At 36.6% G+C, this 22,425-nt stretch overlaps 3 protein-coding genes across 3 annotated transcripts; all 3 read left to right on the top strand.

The window, feature by feature from the left end:
- The first annotated feature begins 31 nt into the window (after positions 1–31).
- Positions 32–443, top strand: LOC120129323 (D-3-phosphoglycerate dehydrogenase 3, chloroplastic-like). The gene is made up of 2 exons (XM_039146845.1): positions 32–182; positions 268–443. The coding sequence occupies exons 1-2, from the start codon at positions 32–34 to the stop codon at positions 441–443; spliced, it is 327 nt and encodes a 108-aa protein (XP_039002776.1).
- Positions 143–20,808, top strand: LOC120129384 (DNA-directed RNA polymerases II, IV and V subunit 3-like). The gene is made up of 3 exons (XM_039146899.1): positions 143–160; positions 19,636–19,846; positions 20,404–20,808. Exons 2-3 carry the CDS (start codon positions 19,724–19,726, stop codon positions 20,674–20,676), a joined length of 396 nt encoding a protein of 131 aa, XP_039002830.1. The 5' UTR covers positions 143–160; positions 19,636–19,723; the 3' UTR covers positions 20,677–20,808.
- Positions 1,417–2,328, top strand: LOC120129324 (DNA-directed RNA polymerases II, IV and V subunit 3-like). Its single transcript, XM_039146846.1, has 2 exons — positions 1,417–1,879; positions 2,277–2,328. Exons 1-2 carry the CDS (start codon positions 1,677–1,679, stop codon positions 2,326–2,328), a joined length of 255 nt encoding a protein of 84 aa, XP_039002777.1. The 5' UTR covers positions 1,417–1,676.
- Positions 20,809–22,425: the final 1,617 nt, after the last annotated feature.

Raw genomic sequence — 22,425 nt, forward strand, 5'->3', positions numbered from 1 at the left:
CCCCTGCGGTTCTAAAGGAGTTGAAAACCGTATGTCAAACTTGCTGAGAAACTTGGGAGGCTGGCTGTCCAATTGGTATCAGGTGACGTGGTGTCAAGACCGTGAAAGTATCCTATACTGCGCCAAATCATCGGTCTGCGAGATCAGTGTGAAAGGGCGGGTGAAGGAGGGAATTGACGAAGGTAGGGTCATTCGGAGTTGATGTGAGCTTGGAAGGTAGTATCATACTTTGCAGCCAGGTTGATCAACCCGGTATGATCGGTAAAGTTGGAAGCATTTTGGGCGAGGAGAACGTGAACGTGAGCTTCATGAGTGTCGGGAGGATTGCTCCGAGGACGCACGCTGTTATGGCCATCGGAGTCGACGAGCAGCCGAGGAAAGAATCATTGAAGAGGATCGGCGAGGTCCCTTCCATTGAAGAGCTTGTTTTCCTTGAGTTGTAGGATTGCAGCATCATTGGTATTTCCCTATTTCTTTACCCGTTGGGTTGGGTCTTTGCTGCGCATTTTGCTACTTCGGTAGTGAATTTGTCTTTGAATAATTCTTGAAGGACTTAAGTTTATATTATTATTATTATTATTATTATTATTATTATTATTATTATTATTATTATTATTATTATTATTATTATATTATTATTATTATTATATTATTATTATTATTATTATTATTATTATTATTATTATTATATTATTATTATATTATTATTATTTATTATTATTATTATTATTATTATTATATATTATTATTATTATTATATTATTATTATTATTATTATTATTATTATTATTATTATTATTATTATTATTATTATTATTACTATAAATATCAAATACTAATCAAATCGAATCAAATCAAATTAAAAACTCAAACGAATAAAGAAGCCAACACTCGAAAACAACAACAAACAATCCGGAAGGATTCGACGAGTAGAGTAGAGAACCAATGCTAAATTAATAGCTAACAAATGAATTTATAAATTAAAGGACCAATTATGCTAAATTATTATTCATAGATTAAAACCAAATATATAATTTATTTATTCCAATTTTTTTCTTTATATAGTGGAAAAATTATTTAATTATGCTTGCAACGTATCATACTCAAAATAATCATTTATTTTCTAAAAAATATATTTAACAGCAATAATTAACGTTTAATTCTTAAATCAAACTTTTTTAAAATATTAAACTGCCCTAAATTCCTCAAATTATAAACACGGTGACTATATTTCCAATTAATGAAGAGTATAGAGACTACAAGCAGAATTAGACTGCAATAAAACATGGAAGAAAAATGTCACTAACGCAGTCGTTGACTCTCATTTATATCAGATCGTACGGCGTCGTTTTCAAACTCAGGTTTTAAGAACTCACTCTTATCAAAGCTCTCTCTGTCTCTTCCATTTTAGGGTTTTTTTTTTTTCCAGAGCCAATGGAAGGAGTATCGTGCCAGCGATTCCCAAAGATCAAATCCGCGAACTTAGGATGACTACGCGAAGTTCGAGCTACGGGACACCGAAGCCTCCAAGGCCAACGCCCTCCGCCGCGTTATGATCGCCGAGGTCCCCCACCATCGCAATCGACCTCGTCGAAATCGAAGTCAACTCATCCGTCGTCAACGACGAATTCATCGCCCATCGACTCGGCCTCATTCCACTCACCAGCGAACGCGCCATGTCTATGCGATTCTCCCGTGACTGCGACGCTTGCGACGGTGACGGGCAGTGTGAGTTCTGCTCCGTTGAGTTCCATCTTCGTGCCAAATGCATGAGCGATCAGACCCTTGATGCCACTAGCAACGATCTCTACAGTTCTGATCATACGGTTGTTCCCGTCAATTTTACCGATTCTGCTGGCTACGATTCTTCTGAGCAAAGGTATTTAGGGTTACAAATTTGTGAGGTGCTTCTAATTTTATAGGGATGGTAGCTGGTTGAGTACATGCATTTCTGAATTTGTTTATTATGCAAATTATTATTTGAATACTAATTACTTAAATTATCCGCTCAAAAACCAAAAATATTTTCAGATATTCAGATAATGTTCATGTTTGAATATTTAAATTATTATCCGTAGTTCATGCAGAGGGATTGTGAATGTTGATTCTCTGATATCAATTATCTAAGTTGCTTTATTTTATGAATAATGATTGGGATACAAATATCATTACGAGTAATATTCGTACTCCAGTCTAGTATCTGTTTTATGCAATTTACACTTCATTGCCTTTCTAGTGTTAGATAATTATAGACAGTAACTGTCTACTACTTTTAGGGGGATTATCATTGGGAACTGCGTCGCGGGTGTCATAACCATTTTTTTTTAGGTAAAACAATTAAATATTATTTTTTAAAATAACGGTTATGACTTTTATTTTGGAAAATTGGGTGATTTTGGATTGATTGAAATAAAATGGAAAAGGGAGTCGCCATCGACCTTTGGGTTAGGTAGGTCGAATACCTAAAAACGTCTTTTAAAAACAATTTTAAGAAAAATCATTTTTTAAGACAAATTGGTCTGCGTCACCAAAGATTCGATTAAGTGGATTCGGAGTCGGTTACGTGGGGAAGGATTAACATCCACAACGCCCAAAATTGGTACTTAGTCGCTTATATATCGTCATAAATGATAGAACTTAAAGTTTGAATCAGAAGTAAAAATATGATCTATTTATTGAATATTCGTTAAAATAATAGAAATACTTCACTTGGTAAGAAATCTCAAGATTTGCAATCCTCCAACGGGAAAGCTATCTCATCTATTCTCATCTATAAAGTATATTCTATCTTTGAATTACCACCAATAATATCGACATGAGTAGAAAATAAAATATGCTTAATTTATCTAAAACATGTATCGTTAATATTATAAAAACCATTAATACAATAAAAATTATGAACATAAATTATGATCTATTTATTGAATATTAGTTAAAATAAAAAAAAACCCTTTTCTCGACAAGAAATCCCGAGATTTGCAATCCTCCGTCGGGAAAGCTACCTCGTCTATTTCTTACTTGTAAAGAATATTTTCTCTTTAAATAAAAAAATAATATCGAAAACTGACATAAAATGCATCATTTTTTATTTTCCAAAATATACATCACTCATATTAAGATTCAATGAAGAATAATAATAAAGATTAAAATTTAAATATTAAACAATATGAACATCAAATAAATAACAAAAAAAAATAACAATAAAAATAATTTCTATAAGCTCGTAAAAGGAAGAATTTGCGCTTTTTTTATCATATTCTGTTTGAACGTCGTATAGGATTGCATCACTTCGACCAAGCGATGCTTTCCACACCCATTCTACAAATCGTTGTTCTTGAAAATATTCGAGTGAAATTAAGTAGTGAATAAATTTGAAATAACCAATCAATAAATAAATAGGCTAAGATTAGAAACGATGACATACATGTGTGTACAAGCATTAAAGTACTTAGTAATAAATTTATTTTTGATACAATATGTAATTTACATACAAATAATACTAGACAAATACAAACATAAATATGGCAAAGTGAAAGAAATCATAACATGAAAATAATAAGCAAAACTAATAAAGAATAAAATAATAACAACAGTCGAAACAAATCAAAACAAGTAAATAATATATATAGCGAGTGACCAAATTAAAGATATAAAACTAAAGTGCCAAAAATGAATAAACAGAACAAAGGAATCCGGGGGACTAAAATGTGAGATACGACAATGTATTAGGGGTTTAACGTAATTTTGCACAAACAAATCAATGACCAGTTTATAGAAACGCTCAAATGTACAGGGGCCTAAGCGTGATTAACTGCACAAATTTGGTGACTGATCTAAAAAATGAGATAATAAAGTGGCTTAAACATAAATAAACCAAAACTTTTATAGACCAATATAAAGAATGGCAAGAAGATAAGTGACACTATGTGATAAACCAAAAAAAAAATAAAAACAATTCCTTTTCCCCTGATTTCAATTTGTGCGAGACTTTAACATTTCCTATCTTCTTCCTCTCACAACCCATTTCCTTGGCTTCTCTTCACTCACGGTGGAGGACCTTGAAGTCCCAAACCCGCGCCACCTCGGCCACCCTAATGGTGGCCATTCTACTTCAACCGAGACCTACAAGGTATGGGAACACCACTAAGACAGCCCCTAATCTCAACTCACTCCATCCCCCTCGATCGAGAACTAAACAACGAACCAACACCTTACGCGGTGGCTCCGACCAACAAACTATGCCACCCTCTCTCCGATGACACCATTTTCCCGACGAACACCAAAGCAAGGTAACCTAACTCTCTATCTATCTTAATTAATTTTTAAACGTATAAATACATGAAAATAAAGAACAAAATTACAATCTAAACTATATTTGGTTACATTGCATGAAATTAACAGATAAACAAGCATGTAAAGAAAAGGGCTAGAATACCTTTGCTTGCTTGAAGATTTCAATCTGTTTTTTTGATTTTCTGTTCTGCTTTCGATTACTAAAAAAAAGGTTCTTGTTACAGCTTTTTTTTTAATCGGTTTCCCCCCCCCTCTACATAGTTTGGTTGGTTTTTTATATACCCATTACAAATAATATAAATTTGATGTTGCTTCTTGTTGATGTGTTTGGTGCCATGATTTAAGGGAGCTGACATGTTGCAGTAAATGTAGCAGGGCATGGGTGAGGTGTGGTGTTGGCGTGGGGTGCTGTGGAGCAGGGCATGGCATCAGCTGGGTTGGTGGTTTGTCCAGGGGGTCAGGTTGAGTGCTAGGTCACTTGCAATGGCTTCAAATTGAGCCCGGATAAAAACGGGTGTCTACAGCTGCCCCTCTTTACACATTCTTGTGTTAACAAGAATAGGGCAAAGACAACAAGACAACACGTTTTTGTCTGGTTCTCTCCCTTTCTGCATAAATTGGATAATGTTAGTTGTTGGGACGACACTGCTCATACGTGATGAAGAGTTCGGGTCGTCTAAGGGTGACACGGTTCCTACGTGATGAGGAAATCTGGTCGAGGGATGACACTGCTCATACGTGATGAAGAGATCTGGTCGGGGATGACACGACTCATACGTGATGAAGAGTTCTGGCCATCTTTAGGAAGGGCGATAACACGGTTCCTACGTGATGAGGATGTCTGGTTATCATGGGGTGACACGACTCCTACGTGATGAGGAGATCTAATCAGGGGATGACACTGCTCATACGTGATGAAGAGTTCTTGGCCATTTTATAGCGATAATATAGTTCCTACGTAATGAGGACGGCTGGTTATCTAATGTTGACGTTGCTCCTACATGATGAGGAGATCTGGTCAGCTGATGTTAACTGATTCATTGCTTTGCTAATGAAATAGATCTTGAAAACCCTATTAAAAAAAATGGTCATATGACATGATTTCATGTTGTCAATATGCTCTAAGAATGATCTAAATGCATGTTTAAAGGGTTATGCTCAGTTCGATCTTGGCATTGGGAATCTCTCATGCTCTTTGATCGGAATATGCGATATTTATGCGTTTATCCATGCCTGGTTACTTTCTTGACCTCTCATTAAATATTCTTTGACTTGGTCCCTCCGATCTACCCCGAGAGAGTTTATCTTGCCTCTTTGATTCTTTGGTCATTGATTGATTTTTCAGAGAAAATTCATTCAGAATGGCCTCTCCTTGTTGCATGCCTTTAAATTGGGACTTTTTTGCTTGGGAAAAGTATGATTATGTTGAAACTGATTTCTTTGATTTAAACCCTTTTTTTCAATGATTTGTTTAATAAATGATGGGAGTGTGTCTTTGTATGTGCTCTCTGGCGAACACCTGTTTCAAAATCCCCATACTCTGACACTTTTCAGAGTAAGGCATAATAATCAATAATTTGGTGAATATATGCGAGGACATTGAATCAAATTCAAAAATTTCACTGAAGATAGGTAATGAGAAAGTACAATCTTTTGGGACAAGAAAACAAGTAAGTACAAAGGAAGAACAAAGGACAAATATAGTGAATATCAAATGCTGAATCCTTTTACTTCTTCACCCCAAATCTTTCTTGAAAGTTGACATGTGTTTCGAAGATTCAGATCGTACAAAAGATGTGTGAGCATGAGAGTCTTTCCCTGAACTGTCAGGCTTCCGAGGGAATCCGCCATTTCAACTTTTGGCTATTCGAGCCGTCCATTACGGATTTTCAACTCAAATCCTCCTTTGGTTTCAAGACGCCCATTTTGGGTTTTCATCTTGAACCCTCCTTTATTTATTTTTTTCTTTTTTTTCATTTTTCCATCATATTTTCATTTTTTCCCTTTTTTTTTAAGTGTAATATCGTTTGACCGAATCGGAATTCACGGGATTAGGCAAATCTTCTCCATCCATTTATGTTAACACCAAAGCTCCTCCTGAGAATGCCTTTTTTACAACATAGGGACCTTCCCAGTTCGGCATCCACTTCCCTCGAAAGTCTTTTTGCATAGGTAGGATATTTTTTAGCACCATATCACCTTCACGAAATTCTCGAGGTCTGACTTTCTTGTCATATGCTCGTATCATCCTTTTCTGGTACATTTGGCCATGACAGATAGCTCTCAGCCTTTTCTCCTCAATCAAATTTAATTGATCAAACCTACTTTGTACCCAATCAGCCTCGTCCAGTTTCAACTCCATCAATACTCTCAAAGAAGGTATTTCCACCTCAACAGGTAAAACTGCTTCCATCCCATATACCAAAGAGAATGGTGTTGCCCCAGTAGATGTACGAACGGACGTGCGATAAGCAAGCAACGCAAAAGGTAATTTTTCATGCCAGTCTCTATATGTTTCAGTTGCTTTTGTGATGATCTTCTTGATGTTTTTATTCGCTGCCTCTACTGCCCCATTCATTTTTGGGCGATAAGGAGCCGAATTGTGATGTTTGATCTTTAACTTTGTGCAAACTTCCTTCATTAATCGTTGTTCAAATTCAATGCATTATCTGTGATGATCCTTTCAGGTGTTCCATATCTACAAATGATTCTCTCTTTAGAAATCTGCACATGCTCCTTCAAATTCAATGCATTATCTTGATGATCCTTTCAGTTCCATATCTACAATGATTTCTCTCTTTAGAAATCTGCACACTGCTCCTTTTGTGACATTAGCATAAGAGGCAGCTTCAACCCATTTGGTGAAGTAGTCTATAGCCACTAAGATAAAACGATGTCCATTTGAGGCCTTCGGTGAAATTGTCCCAATGACATCGATGCCCCACATTGAAAATGGCCAAGGTGCGTTCATTACATGGAGTGGTGAAGGAGGAACATGTATTTGTTATCATGAATCTGGCATTTATGACATCTTCGAGCAAATCTGATACAATCTCCTTCCATAGTGGACCAATAGTACCCAAACCTCATGATTTTTCTAACCATTGTGAATCCATTAGCATGTGTTCCACAAACTCCTTCATGACTTCCTCAAGTATTTTCTTGGCCTCATTTTATCCACACATCTCAAAGCACCTGATCCTTGCCCTTTTTTATACAATATATCTCCATCAGGACATACCCCATTGCTAATCTTCTTAAGGTCCGTTTATCATTCAGCTGCCTCCGCGGGTAAGCCCGATACTTCACATATTGGAGAATATCATAATACCATGGGAGACTATCATCTTCTTCCTCTATGTTGCAACAATGAGCTGGCATTTCTTATACTCATCCGAATAGGCATCATCGAGATTGATCATCGGCCTTAAACATAGCTGCTAACGTAGCCAAGGCATCTGCCATTTGATTTTCTTCACGAGGAAGATAAGCAAAAGAAATTTCTTCAAACTCTTTGATCAACTCCATCACCAAGTTCTTGTATTCTATCAACTTGGAGTCTCGAGTCATCCATTCCCCGCGAAGCTGATAAATAACCAGAGCAGAATCGCCGAATACTTCCAGGTTTTTAACTTTGCGCTCAATTGCAGCTTGAATACCCAAGATACATGCTTCATATTCTGCCATATTGTTAGTGCATTCAAAGGCGAGCCTACTAGTAAAAGGATAGTGATCTCCCTCAGGTGAAACTAGTATTGCCCCAATTCCATGTTCCACAGCATTAGAAGCGCCATCGAAGTTCATTTTCCATGCTTCATTTTTCGGAGTATCTTCTTCAGTAACAAATATACTCATCAAGTCCTCATTCGGAAAATCAAATTTTACTGGCTCATAGTCTTCTAATGCTCTGCTTGCCAGGAAATCTGCAATAGCACTTCCTTTAACTGATTTCTGGTTCATATAGACTATATCAAATTCGGATAACAACATTTGCCATCTCGCCATCCTTCCAGTTAGAGCCGTTGATTCCATCAGGTACTTTAACAGATCCAGTCTTGATATCAGCCAGGTAGTATGATACAACAAATACTGTCTCAATCTCTTAGTAGTCCATACTAAAGCACAACACAGCTTTTCGATAGAGGAGTATCGAGTCTCACAGTCAGTGAATTTCTTACTGAGATAGTAAATAGCTCGTTCTCTTCTTCCAGTTTCGTCATGTTGAGCCAACACACATCCCATTGACTTCTCAAAGACAGTCAAATATAAAATCAATGGTTTGTTTGGGATTGGTGGCATCAAGACAGGAGCATTAATTAAGTAACTCTTAATTCTATCGAAGCATTCTTGGCAACTATCATCCCATTCTCCTGGGTTTTGCTTTCTCAGTAATCGGAATATTGGATCACATTTCTCGGTCAACTGAGAGATGAATCTGGCAATATAATTCAACCTCCCCAGAAAACCTCGTACTTCTTTTTGCGTTCTAGGGGGAGGTAATTCCAAAATTGCTTTGACTTTATCAGGATCTATTTCTATCCCATTCTCACTGACTACAAATCCCAATAACTTCCCTGAAGTAGCTCCAAATGTACACTTGGTTGGGTTAAGCTTGAGCTGGTATTTTCTTAATCTTAAAAACAACTTCCTTAAGACTTTTACATGTTCTTCTTCGGTTTGTGATTTAGCAATCATATCATCCACGTACACTTCTATCTCCTTGTGCATCATATCGTGGAACAACGTAACCATGGCTCTTTGATATGTTGCCCCGGCGTTCTTAAGTCCAAAGGGCATCACCTTGTAACAAAACGTACCCCACATTGTCACAAAAGTTGTCTTTTCCTTGTCTTTTGGGTCCATCTTGATTTGATTGTAACCTGAGAAACCATCCATGAAAGAGAAAAGAGCATGACCAGCCGTATTGTCAACCAAAGTATCGATATGTGGGAGTGGAAAATTATCTTTGGGGCTCGCTCGATTGAGATCCCGGTAGTCAACACACATCCGAACTTTGCCATCTTTCTTTGGAACTGGCACTATGTTTGCTACCCATTCAGGGTACTTGGCCACTTGTAAAAATCCAGCATCGAATTGTTTCTTCACTTCTTCCTTGATTTTTAATAGCATATCTGGTCTCATCCTTCGAAGTTTTTGCTGAACAGGCTTGCATTCCGGCTTTATTGGTAGCTTGTGCATCACTATGTCAGTCTCCAACCCCGGCATATCTTGATAAGACCAAGCAAACACATCCCTATATTCCCGAAGAAGGCTTATAAGACCATCTCTTATTTTTGGTGAGAGTGAAGTGCCAATTTTAACTTCCTTTATATCCTCTTCTGTTCCCAAATTTATTGTTTCAGTTGTCTCTTTGTGGGGCAATATTTGTCTATCTTCTTGCTCCATCATTCTAACAAGCTCAGAGTTTAACTCACATTCCTCTTCATCTTTATAACCCTCAGATTCTTCGAGACACATGTCATTTTCAAAATCAATTTGTGGTTCAAAAGTATCATTACTCGAACAGTTGATATCTGAAGACCTGTGAATCAAAAAGGAGTATATTTGGCTGTGGACAAGAATTTTATCTAATATTTACCAAGAGAAAATTATCAATAAAGAAAAAAGAATACTCAAGAAATAAATAAAATACTTGCTAAGATTAGAATGAAAGAAGAACATTGTTTCATTAAAGCAATGACAAATAACAATTTGTCCTTTTACAAAAGCCCTATTATATTTGGGTCAAAAGGAGACAGATTTGTTATTATGCATTACTTTGAAAAGTTCTTATAGAACACAGGGAGTTCTTCAACAGTGTAATTGTTCAAAACATAGCCAGGAGGACACGGACGGATTGATGCCAATGAACACTCTCCAGTAGACTCTTCTGTGATAACGTTGATGCTCAGGCTTCCCAATAAATCTTCAACAAATTCTGTATCTTCAATATCCCCTGATTGTTTCAGCGTGTCAATCACAAATCCTCCAGACACAAAAGATTTGGAGAGTGGTGGAATGACCATGGGTCCCCAAGCAAGGTCTTCTCCCTTTACTCTTGCCTTCCTCCTTTCCTTAAGCTTTTGTGCATCTCTGACTTTATCATGGTACGTTGGTCTGTATCCAAGACCAAAATAATTTCTTTTAGGAACTGGAGCCGGCCCTTCAGTGATGCCTTGCAGTTTCTTTCCCAAACCTTTCCCTACCTTTGCTCCTCTAGCTAATATCTTCTTTAATTGCATCTTTGTATTTTTTGAAAGATGAGGAATGGGAATTCTTTTGCCTTCAGAGATAAAAGTAGCATTAACAAATTCCAAGGACTGGAAAGAGGACTCTAGTGCATTTTCATCTACCCCTACATATGGTGCATCTGTAGTGATAGAGGCAATGATGTCTTCTTCCGCTTTGATGGTCACCAGAGTCCCATCAACAATGAATCAGAGCTTTTGGTGAAGGGAGGAAGGAACTGCCCCAGCCATGTGAATCCAGGGTCTCCCTAGCAAGCAACTATAACTCGGATGAATATCCATGACAACAAAATCTACTTCAAATGTTGTAGGGGCAATTCTGAGAGGGATAATCATCTTCCCCATTATCTTGCGTTCTGTCCCATCAAATGCCCTTACAGCATTACCACAAACCCTCATTTGTGATACATCCACAGGAAGTCTATTTAGAGTGGCGAATGGCATAACATTCAAGGCCGATCCGTTGTCAATTAACACCCCTGAGACGATGACTCCTTTGCAATGAGCCGTAATGTGTAAAGCCTTGCCCCTGCCTTTCCCTTCTTCAGGTATTTCGTCGTCATAAAAATAAATAAAATTATCTGTATTAATATGGTTTACCATCCTGTCCACACGTTCCACTGGTATATCCTTCCCTACAAAAGTTTCATTCAGCACTTTGATCAGAGTATTTCGATGTACTTCCGAATGCAACAGTAGAGATAACATTGAAATCCGTGCTGGGGTCTTATGAAGCTGTTCCATAATGTTATACTCGCTGTGTTTCAGAAACTTTAAAAATTCCTGAGCCTCCTCAATCTTAACAGGCTCATTCAATTTATCATCAGGATCTTTAATAACCACATCTCTTGCTTTATCAGCCTTTCCAGGAGCATAGCATCTTCCACTCCTGGTGAAAAATCCAACTTCAGCAACCTCTTCCTCCTTACTCTCAGGAGTATTAATTTGGCATGTATAGTCCCAGGGAACACTCTTGTTACTCTTGTAGGCAAAAGGCGCAGGGGTTTTGATCACCACCCTAGATGTTATACTTCCATTGTTGGCCTCGTAATTTGGTTTCGATATGACCAGGACAGGCTTTTTTAAATTCTTTTCAGCTTCCCTTGAATTTTCTTCAGAAGCGCAGATATATCTTTCATTCTCACTCATTTTTCTTCATAGAACTGCAACTCCTGCTTATTAATTCTTGGACTATTTGCCTGAATTCTTGACATCCTGAATTTGATGACCATTTTCACCATGGTATTCACAAAAGTTCTTTGTCTTTTCCGTTGAGCATTCATTTCTAGGGCTCAACAACCCTCTCTCCTTTATTTGAGCATATACCCACTTCAGTGGTGTTCTTACTTCTTCAATTCTCCTTTTAATTCTCTGATTTTTCTCAATAGCGTTCACTCCCTGATTCTGATGATTTGGAAGCGGGTTCGCAGCAACACAGGGTGCTTCAGAATCATTAAAGGACACCACCTTTCTCTTGATCAGATCTTCAACCACTCTTTTGAAAGCGAGACATTTTTCAATGTTATGTCCTCTGAGATTTGCATGATATTCGCATGCCTCATTTTCGTTGAACCATTTTGGATAAGGTGGTTTAATTGGATCAATGAATTTTGGTGACACTACGTGAGCTTGGACTAATCCATGGAAGAGCTCACTGTAAGTCATTGGTATGGGAGTGAATATCATTCTTTCATTGTTATGCTCGCACTTAGTCTCTCCTTGGGATGAAGAATTTCCCATCTTCGGCTTAGTCACAGAGAAATTTACATTATTAACCTCTCCTTCTTTCTTCTTCACATAGGGTTTCTTTGTAGGAGTTTGGTTACCGACAATCTGCCCCTTCTTTAATGCTCTCTCGATCATCTCTCCGCACATCACGATATCAAAGAAGCTCTTAGTTGCCAATCCTAACATATGATCAATATAAGGAGATTTTAACGTATCTATAAACATGGTTATAAACTCCCTCTCAATAAGTGGTGGGTGCACTTGAGCAGCAATATCCCTCCAGCGCTGAGCGTATTGTCGAAAGGTCTCATTATGCTTCATCTCCATATTTTGGAGAGTAACACGATCAGGCATCATGTCGGTAACGTGTTGATATTGTTCTTTAAACGCATTGGCCAAATCCTTCCAAGACCCTATTTTAGCTCGGGTTAATTGGTTATACCATCTGACAGCTGACCCCGTCAAGCTGGCCTGGAAACAGTGAATTAATAGCCTATCATCCTTCACAAATCCTGTCATTCTTCGACAAAACATTGTCAAGTAAGCAACAGGACAAGTTTTTCCATCATACTTTTCAAATTCCGGCATTTTGAACTTTTTTGGTAATACTAGGTCTGGCACGAGACTCAATTCCTCTGCATTCATTCCGTCTTGAGAAACCTGCTTTCCCATCTCTTTAAAAAACCCTTTGCACCAGTCCTTTAAATGCTCTGGTACTTCCGTTTTAGGTTTCTCTATTTCCTCAGGGTCTACATTAATATACTCATAAGGATTGTTTTGAGGGTTAGTCGTGGTCATTTGAACCTTTACTGCTGAAGACCCTGCAGGATGCTCAACTAGCTTTTCAGGTGAGATAACTAGTTTCGGGGTAGACTCCTGCCTAGAAACTTCAACAGGGGCAGTGCTTGGTTCTTTAACTGTTTCAGTACGTAACCCAGACATCTTGGTCATCATCTCCTTCATCATAGTAGCCTGGCTTTGCAGGATTTGATCTATAATTGACTTTTGTGACTGCTCCATCTTCGCCTGCCATTCTTGTTGTATTCTTAGTAAATCTTCTTGCATTTCTTTCTTTAATTGATCAAGCTTGGCATCAATGGCTCTACTTCGCGTGTGATAAGGATTGGAGTTTTTACTTGCCAGAATCGTCTGTCACATAACCCTTCAGAAATTAATTTTATTGTTCTTTTTAAATTCGAATGCATATTATTGGTAATGTGCTATAAATGATGCATTTTATTGGTGATGCATTATAAATGATGAATTTACTTATGCATAATGAATGATGTAAGTGTGAAATGCAAATAAAAGGCGTTGACCCAAGCAGTAACCATTCGGAAATACTTTCATTGGATAAAAAGTTTCACTCATTACAAAGGAGTTCTATTACATATAAGGCCTAGCCCTCAGACTCAGCTCTACAATTTCATTCATAATGGCGATGATCTCCCTTGTATATTCAGAAACCGGATTTGTGCGCAGTTGGATGATCTTCGCTCTATTGGCTAATTCGTTCATGTACCGAGCCACTTCACCCATTTGAGCAATAGTTTCCCCCATCATGCGCTCGCGTTCTTCTACCAAGGATCGATAATGCTCATATGTATTTTTCCATCCCTTATTGATGCGTTTGATTTCTTTTTCTATATTGGTAATATGAATTCGACATTTCTGGAGTTCACCTTTCAATTCTCTGATTTCCTTCTGGAAAGATTTGTTTTCTTCGAGAGCAACTCTTAGGTCCATTGAAGCGGGAGGAACTTGCACTTGCAGAAGGGATTGCTCAAGGTTCGATACATGACTTTTGAGCTCATCATTCATAGCTCGAGATTGGTTCATCTCTTGTTCGAATCTCATCTGTAATTCTCCCATTTCTCCCGTGAGCTCATCTACTTGCCGACTTTTTGTAGAGAATATCTGCATCCACGATCCAATCTCTGCCTGCTTTCTATCGAGGATTCGATTCCATCCCTGTCTCTCAGACCACATCTCTTCTTTCTTTCGCTTTCTTTCTTCTTCGAGCTCTAAAATTCTTCGATCTTTGTCCTCAAAGTCCTTAATTATACTGTTCATCTCAGTTTTTAACCCCTGGACTTGATTTTTTTCTTCTTCTAATTCCTTCAGGCTGACTTCTTTTTCTTCATGGAGTTTTTGAGCTCTACGAGCCTCAGCTTTATATTGCTTGATCAATTCCTTTTTATCGGCCTCTAGCTCGCATACTTTTGCTTTTCCAGCTTCTATCTTCTTGATCTGACACTTGTTCTCAATTTCCAGACTTTTGATTCGCCGTCTTGCAGCCGCTAATTCTCTGGATCCAAGTCTCTTTCTCATTTGCTGCACCCTTTGATAATCCTTTTTTAAGTCTTCTAAATCGGCTTCCACCTCCTCTTTCCGTTCTCTCATCATTATAAACTGTCTGGCATGAAAATCAGCCTCGATAGTCAACATGAAGTTTTCTCTCTCTATCTCTTCTATTTTCTTGGAATCTTTAGCCTTTTCCATTTCAAACTCAATTCTTTGGATTTCCAAATTCGAAGGGATATTTCTGATTTGTTCTTCTATCGACCTTGATCCCTCTCCAGATGTTAAAGGTATTTTATCATTTACCCTCCTGATTCTCCAGGCTTCATAATCAGGCGTCAAGATAACATCCGCTCCAATTACTTTAGTCCTAAAAGTCATCCTCCAAGAATCAGCCACATCTTTGATTTTCTTTCTATAATTGCCTTCTTTATAATCAAATTCAGCACCAGTCAACCCATGAGTCACGGGAACAAACTGTCGGGCACCGTACTGTCTCAATATCAACAAAGGAGCGTATCCCACTCCTCCCCACAGTCCCAGTAATATAATCCAGTCCAAATCTCCACACTTGAACAAGATTTGTGTATGCATCAGCCACGGTGTTCGCCATGCTATGTTTTGACTTTGTAGATTCCGGAAGAAATCAATCCATTGATCTTTCTGAGATACTTCAAGCCACTCCTTCGTAAGGTACTCAGCAACAGGAGAATAATCTTTCAAAAAACGATTATAGTTGACTTTTTCTTCCTTCCAGAAATGGCTTCTGATCCACACAGTAAGCAATTGAGCACAACCCATAAAACGACCTCCCCCCAACCTTCTACATATATTCAAAGATCGGAAAGTTTCAGCAAGAATTGCATGGACTGGATTCACCTCTCTTCCTAACTTCTCAACCAAATCGACTACTGCTAGCTCGATCAGCCCCAAACATTTTGGAAAGATTACCAAACCATATATACCCAAAGCAAATACATCTCTACGCACGTTTTCATCTACGTGTGCTTCAGTTATCTTTTGTAAGTGAGACCACGGCACTCCCTCACTTTCTCCCTTTCGTTGCAAGCGATCAATTACCCATTTGTCGCTCGTGCCCGAGATCTTTGCAAGCTTTGACTTAAGAGAAGGCCCTTTTATCGATCGGGAGTAAACTTTGTCTATTTTAACGCTTGACAAATTCAACAGAAAGTGGTATTCCTCGAGGGTTGGAGTCATGTCCTCTCGGTTAAATGTGAAACAACTATAGGCCGGATTCCAAAACTGTATTATGCTTCGTATGAGAATCGGGTCTACCTTCACGTATATCAGATGAAATATATCCCCATAAGTCTGCTGAAAAGCTTGCCTCTCAATAAGATTCCAACTTTCCCAAATTGTTTTCAATCCCTGAAGCTCATTCTGTTTTAAAGAAGCTGGTGTATAATCAGACAGATCTGACACGTAATCCCCTGATAGACTATCTCCCTGCTCTTTCTGCTTGGCTTCGGACCAATTCCTTACATCTGCTGGATTCACCTCTTTGTTTAGGAAACTCCTTTCCATCGTGAAAGTCTTTCCACTTTATCGATACTCACAGATCAATCGCATTTTCTAATGATATGTCTATGCAGTATGAATAACAAAACAAACAAAACAGGTAGTCAAAATAATTGTATAAATTTAGCATAAAAAGATATGTAAAACGGGAAATAAATCTCCTCCATTTATGTATTATCTACCCAAATAATATTCCTCAAAAAGGGTCCTACCCAAACATGCTCTCTACCCTCCTAAATTTATTTAATTAAATTCTAACTGCACATAAATTCTACCAAAAATAAATAAATAAATAAATAAAATGTTAGAGGGTTTCTCCATTGTGTATGCCTATTTTGGGTACCTATTGACGGAAAGAGGTTCGGCATGACTCTACCTAGTGTGACCGTTCTATGGTTCATTATGTGCATGGTTTCGGCTCTTATCAGGAAAAAGGAACTCGAATTGTCCTTGATGTCGGTGCCCCCTTGGGCTACCAAACCCTCAATCCTCACCCATTACAGGTTTCAAATGGAACGAGTTCAATTCGAGGGGATTCACTGCCTTATACCCATACGAGGAATAAATTCCTACGAAGGTATAAGGTATGTATCCCATGGGTTATTTGCTATAACTCATACGAAGAATAAATTCTTACGAGAGTAAAGCAATCACCCTAACTAATTTGGATCGAAGCTCATGTCTAGAGCTCATGTTATGCCAATGAAAGTGATGTGTGTGAGGAGAAACAAACAAACCTTTGACTCAAAAACAGGGAAAAAATATAATAAAAAAATAACACTCAACGAGAACTAAGAAATATCTGAAAAAAATGAAAACAATTAAAATGTTAGTATATAAAAATAAAGAGATAAAATAATAAATAAAAATTCAATACATAGATCATAGTTTTACTAAAGATTCGAACTTATAATTTCCACCATAACGACCATATATAAGCGACCGACAGCCTGACTCTCTAGCCGTCCCCAGCAGAGTCGCCAAGCTGTCATAACCATTTTTTTTAGGTAAAACAATTAAATATTATTTTTTAAAATAACGGTTATGACTTTTATTTTGGAAAATTGGGTGATTTTGGATTGATTGAAATAAAATGGAAAAGGGAGTCGCCATCGACCTTTGGGTTAGGTAGGTCGAATACCTAAAAACGTCTTTTAAAACAATTTTAAGAAAAATCATTTTTTAAGACAAAATTTGGTCTGCGTCACCAAAGATTCGATTAAGTGGATTCGGGAGTCGGTTACGTGTGGGGAAGGATTAACATCCACAACGCCCAAAATTGGTACTTAGTCGCTTATATATCGTCATAAATGATAGAACTTAAAGTTTGAATCAGAAGTAAAAATATGATCTATTTATTGAATATTCGTTAAAATAATAGAAATACTTCACTTGGTAAGAAATCTCAAGATTTGCAATCCTCCAACGGGAAAGCTATCTCATCTATTTCTCATCTATAAAGTATATTCTATCTTTGAATTACCACCAAATAATATCGACATGAGTAGAAAATAAAATATGCTTAATTTATCTAAAACATGTATCGTTAATATTATAAAAACCATTAATACAATAAAAATTATGAACATAAATTATGATCTATTTATTGAATATTAGTTAAAATAAAAAAAACCCTTTTCTCGACAAGAAATCCCGAGATTTGCAATCCTCCGTCGGGAAAGCTACCTCGTCTATTTCTTACTTGTAAAGAATATTTTCTCTTTAAATAAAAAAATAATATCGAAAACTGACATAAAATGCATCATTTTTTATTTTTCCAAAATATACATCACTCATATTAAGATTCAATGAAGAATAATAATAAAGATTAAAATTTAAATATTAAACAATATGAACATCAAATAAAATAACAAAAAAAATAACAATAAAAATAATTTCTATAAGCTCGTAAAAGGAAGAATTTGCGCTTTTTTTATCATATTCTGTTTGAACGTCGTATAGGATTGCATCACTTCGACCAAGCGATGCTTTCCACACCCATTCTACAAATCGTTGTTCTTGAAAATATTCGAGTGAAATTAAGTAGTGAATAAATTTGAAATAACCAATCAATAAATAAATAGGCTAAGATTAGAAACGATGACATACATGTGTGTACAAGCATTAAAAGTACTTAGTAAATAAATTTATTTTTGATACAATATGTAATTTACATACAAATAATACTAGACAAATACAAACATAAATATGGCAAAGTGAAAGAAATCATAACATGAAAATAATAAGCAAAACTAATAAAGAATAAAAATAATAACAACAGTCGAAACAAATCAAAACAAGTAAATAATATATATAGCGAGTGACCAAATTAAAGATAATAAAACTAAAGTGCCAAAAATGAAATAAACAGAACAAAGGAATCCGGGGGACTAAAATGTGAGATACGACAATGTATTAGGGGTTTAACGTAATTTTGCACAAACAAATCAATGACCAGTTTATAGAAACGCTCAAATGTACAGGGGCCTAAGCGTGATTAACTGCACAAATTTGGTGACTGATCTAAAAAATGAGATAATAAAGTGGCTTAAACATAAATAAACCAAAACTTTTATAGACCAATATAAAGAATGGCAAGAAGATAAGTGACACTATGTGTGATTAAACCAAAATTAACATAAAAACAATTCCTTTTCCCCTGATTTTCAATTTGTGCGAGACTTTAACATTTCCTGCTTATCTTCTTCCTCTCACAACACCCATTTCCTTGGCTTCTCTTCAACTCACGGTGGAGGACCTTGAAGTCCCAAAACCCGCGCCACCTCGGCCACCCTAATGGGTGGCCATTCTACTTCAACCGAGACCTACAAGGTATGGGAACACCACTAAGACAGCCCCTAATCTCAACTCACTCCATCCCCCTCGATCGAGAACTAAACAACGAACCAACACCTTACGCGGTGGCTCCGACCAACAAACTATGCCACCCTCTCTCCGATGACACCATTTTCCCGACGAACACCAAAGCAAGGTAACCTAACTCTCTATCTATCTTAATTAATTTTTAAACGTATAAATACATGAAAATAAAGAACAAAATTACAATCTAAACTATATTTGGTTACATTGCATGAAATTAACAGATAAACAAGCATGTAAAGAAAAGGGCTAGAATACCTTTGCTTGCTTGAAGATTTCAATCTGTTTTTTTTATTTTCTGTTCTGCTTTCGATTACTAAAAAAAAGGTTCTTGTTACAGCTTTTTTTTTAATCGGTTTCCCCCCCCCCTCTACATAGTTTGGTTGGGTTTTCTTATATACCCATTACAAATAATATAAATTTGATGTTGCTTCTTGTTGATGTGTTTGGTGCCATGATTTAAGGGAGCTGACATGTTGCAGTAAATGTAGCAGGGCATGGGTGAGGTGTGGTGTTGGCGTGGGGTGCTGTGGAGCAGGGCATGAGCATCAGCTGGGTTGGTGGTTTGTCCAGGACGGGTCAGGTTGAGTGCTAGGTCACTTGCAATGGCTTCAAATTGAGCCCGGATAAAAACGGGTGTCTACAGCGGGCAAGAGTTAAGGCTAAGGGCAATTGCGAGGAAAGGGATAGGGAAAGATCATGCAAAATGGTCACCTGCTGCAACTGTGACTTTCATGTATGAACCTGAGATTCATATCAATGAAGATATTATGGATACCTTGACGCTTGAGGAGAAGCAAAACTTTGTCGAGAGTAGGCCTACTAGAGTCTTTGACATTGATCCTAATACCCAACAGGTTCTCCTCCTCTTGCTACATCATTATATTATCAAACTAGGTTACAGGTTGTTGAAGAAATTGTCGGGAAAAAAGAACTGTTTTCTACATCATCAAGGTCCTTTCGATGTTTTTATAGTGGATTACGAAGATATTGATGGAAGTTGAGCTTCAGTTTGGATTTTTGGATTGGGGTTTCTGCCATTAACACCCTGTTGCCTGATCGTATCTCTGAGGCTAACAAGTGAGCTGTCAAACCATATTGATTTATTGGGTGTATCGTTCGGTTAAATGAGTCCATTGTGCTACTATGGTTGCATTGAAAATCAACACTTTCTTGTTTTTATTAGAATTCTCCGGTCATACTATAGCCGGTTATAGTGTTGAAGCATTTAGGAAATAGTTTGTTGGATTAGATGGTTTTTCTGGCTTGCTTGATATAGATTGCTTCATGTTCTTTGAGTACATCGTTTTGGTCCCTGTATCCCAAGCCAAATTTTCTAGGTTATTTGATTTCACTGCAGCTGCTAACTTCAATTTTTTGTGTTTGTGGGTGTTTTTTTCGTGGTTGAAAACAGGTTGTGGTGGTTGACCCAGAGGCATATACCTATGATGATGAGGTGCTAAAGAAAGCCGAAGCTATGGGCAAGCCAGGCCTGGTGGAGATATATGCCAAAGAAGACAGTTTCATTTTTACGGTCGAATCCACCGGTGCTATCAAAGCTTCTCAGATGGTTCTTAACGCCATAGACATCCTTAAACAGAAGCTCGATGCAGTTCGCCTGTCCGAGGATACTGTGGAAACCGATGACCAGTTTGGTGAACTAGGTGCCCACATGCGAGGAGGTTGATCCGCTTGTAAAAATAGAATCGATCGCTTTCGGAGAAGGCGTGTTGTGCATGTTTACCGACTGCATTTCGTTTAAAACTCTTCGGATCTTTAGGTACAAATCCAATTGAATTCTTAACTTGAAAGCCTTAGAAGCATGGATGAACAAATGATTTAGCTTGTATTTATGTCAATGTTTTGTTCGATTTACAAATTAGTGTGTTAATGTTTTAACCACCCCAAAAATATTTCAATTTAGTCACTCAAGTTTTAGGGCATTAATGTTTTGTTCAGCCAAATTATTAACTAGCAAACAAATATTCTACATGTAACCTTTTGGTTTATTTATTAAAAAAAAAAAACTCCTTAAACTATAATAGCCTATTTAAATAAGCTATTGTAGTTTCTTTTTCTTAAATAAACCCCTATCCTTTAATCCAGACTCATAAAAGTCCTTGATTTTAGTCATATGGCATTTTTATTTTATTATGAATTTATTAGTTATAATAGATTTATATAAATGTCTCATACATCCAAGTGCATCTATTCTTTTGCTATGTTTAAATTAGAATTATTTAATTAACTATTATTTGCTATGTTTAAATTAGAATTATTTAATTAACTTAATATAAAGATTAAAAATAAAATAATATCATTCCTTGCAAATTATTGGTTTTCTCAACGAATTTTAACTGAAATTAGAATGATAATAAAGTATTAGATTTATAATTAAAACAAAATCGGGGAAATCGTACGAACAGATTAACAAAGCAACCGAAGAATCAAAGTTCAAATAAACAAATTCACCATTAAATTGCATGCCCTCTGTATATATTTTTCTATTGATTGTGATTATGTTGTTATTAAATCAAAGAATATAACCCAATTATGGTCACAAAGCTAAATTAGTTTTCTAGAGAAGTCCAAATACATTTTTAAAGGGATTAAATTATAAGATTATTATTTCGAGATGTAAAATATAATTTTATTAGAGCTAATTACACTATACACCCTCAAATTATGACTCGTTTTAAATTGATCCCTGAATTATGACTCATTTTAAATTAGACCTTCAACTTTTGTACGCTCCAATTTCATCACCAAACCACGACCCTCATTTTAAATTAGTCTCCAAGCTTTTGCACACTTCAATTTCATCTCAAATTATTGGTATGTACTTATCACGCCCCCTATTAATAAAACACCAGGTCAATCTCTATTATTGCATGTTTCAAAAAAAATTGAGGTGAAACTATGATTGAAACTAGTTATATATTTGGATGAGTCTGGGGATTAAATTGGAATATTCAAAAGTTTAAGGACTAATTTATAATGAAAGATATAGTTTAAGGATGAAATTGAAATATTCAAAATTTTGAAGACTAATTTAAAGTAATATTCACAATTAACTCATCACGTAAAACATAAAAGATAGAGTTGGTAACTCGAATTTCATTTGGTTTAACTCAAAAGATTTGTGTTGTGGAGAAAAATTAGAGATGAATGTTGGATGCAGAAGCTCTCAAACTATATGCCTAAGATTTTAGGCTTTGATGTACTATCAGATAACAATTTTACTTATTATTGCCCATAACAATTAATAATAATAATAAAATACAAAAATATTTTACTTCCACTTGTAAATCTCTCATTTGTATATTTAAATATATTTTTTAAATACTGTTCCAATTAGCTGGTGATAGGCCATTTTCTTTTGTTTATATATCACACAACTTGTCACGCTCACGGACTGTCATCCATATACTATTAT

This window comes from Hibiscus syriacus, unplaced genomic scaffold (genome assembly GCF_006381635.1).
Source record: "Hibiscus syriacus cultivar Baekdansim isolate YM2019G1 unplaced genomic scaffold, ASM638163v2 tig00110485_pilon, whole genome shotgun sequence".
Classification (NCBI taxonomy): Eukaryota; Viridiplantae; Streptophyta; class Magnoliopsida; order Malvales; family Malvaceae; genus Hibiscus; species Hibiscus syriacus.

Bases quoted from the DNA above. Each gene is read 5' to 3' on its own strand.
- LOC120129384 (XM_039146899.1), top strand. From the start codon at position 19,724: ATGTATGAACCTGAGATTCATATCAATGAAGATATTATGGATACCTTG. The intron at 19,847-20,403 runs GTTCTCCTCCTC...GGTTGAAAACAG, and splicing joins TTGATCCTAATACCCAACAG to GTTGTGGTGGTTGACCCAGA.
- LOC120129323 (XM_039146845.1), top strand. From the start codon at position 32: ATGTCAAACTTGCTGAGAAACTTGGGAGGCTGGCTGTCCAATTGGTAT. The intron at 183-267 runs GTAGGGTCATTC...TGATCGGTAAAG, and splicing joins GAAGGAGGGAATTGACGAAG to TTGGAAGCATTTTGGGCGAG.
- LOC120129324 (XM_039146846.1), top strand. From the start codon at position 1,677: ATGTCTATGCGATTCTCCCGTGACTGCGACGCTTGCGACGGTGACGGG. The intron at 1,880-2,276 runs GTATTTAGGGTT...TACTACTTTTAG, and splicing joins TACGATTCTTCTGAGCAAAG to GGGGATTATCATTGGGAACT.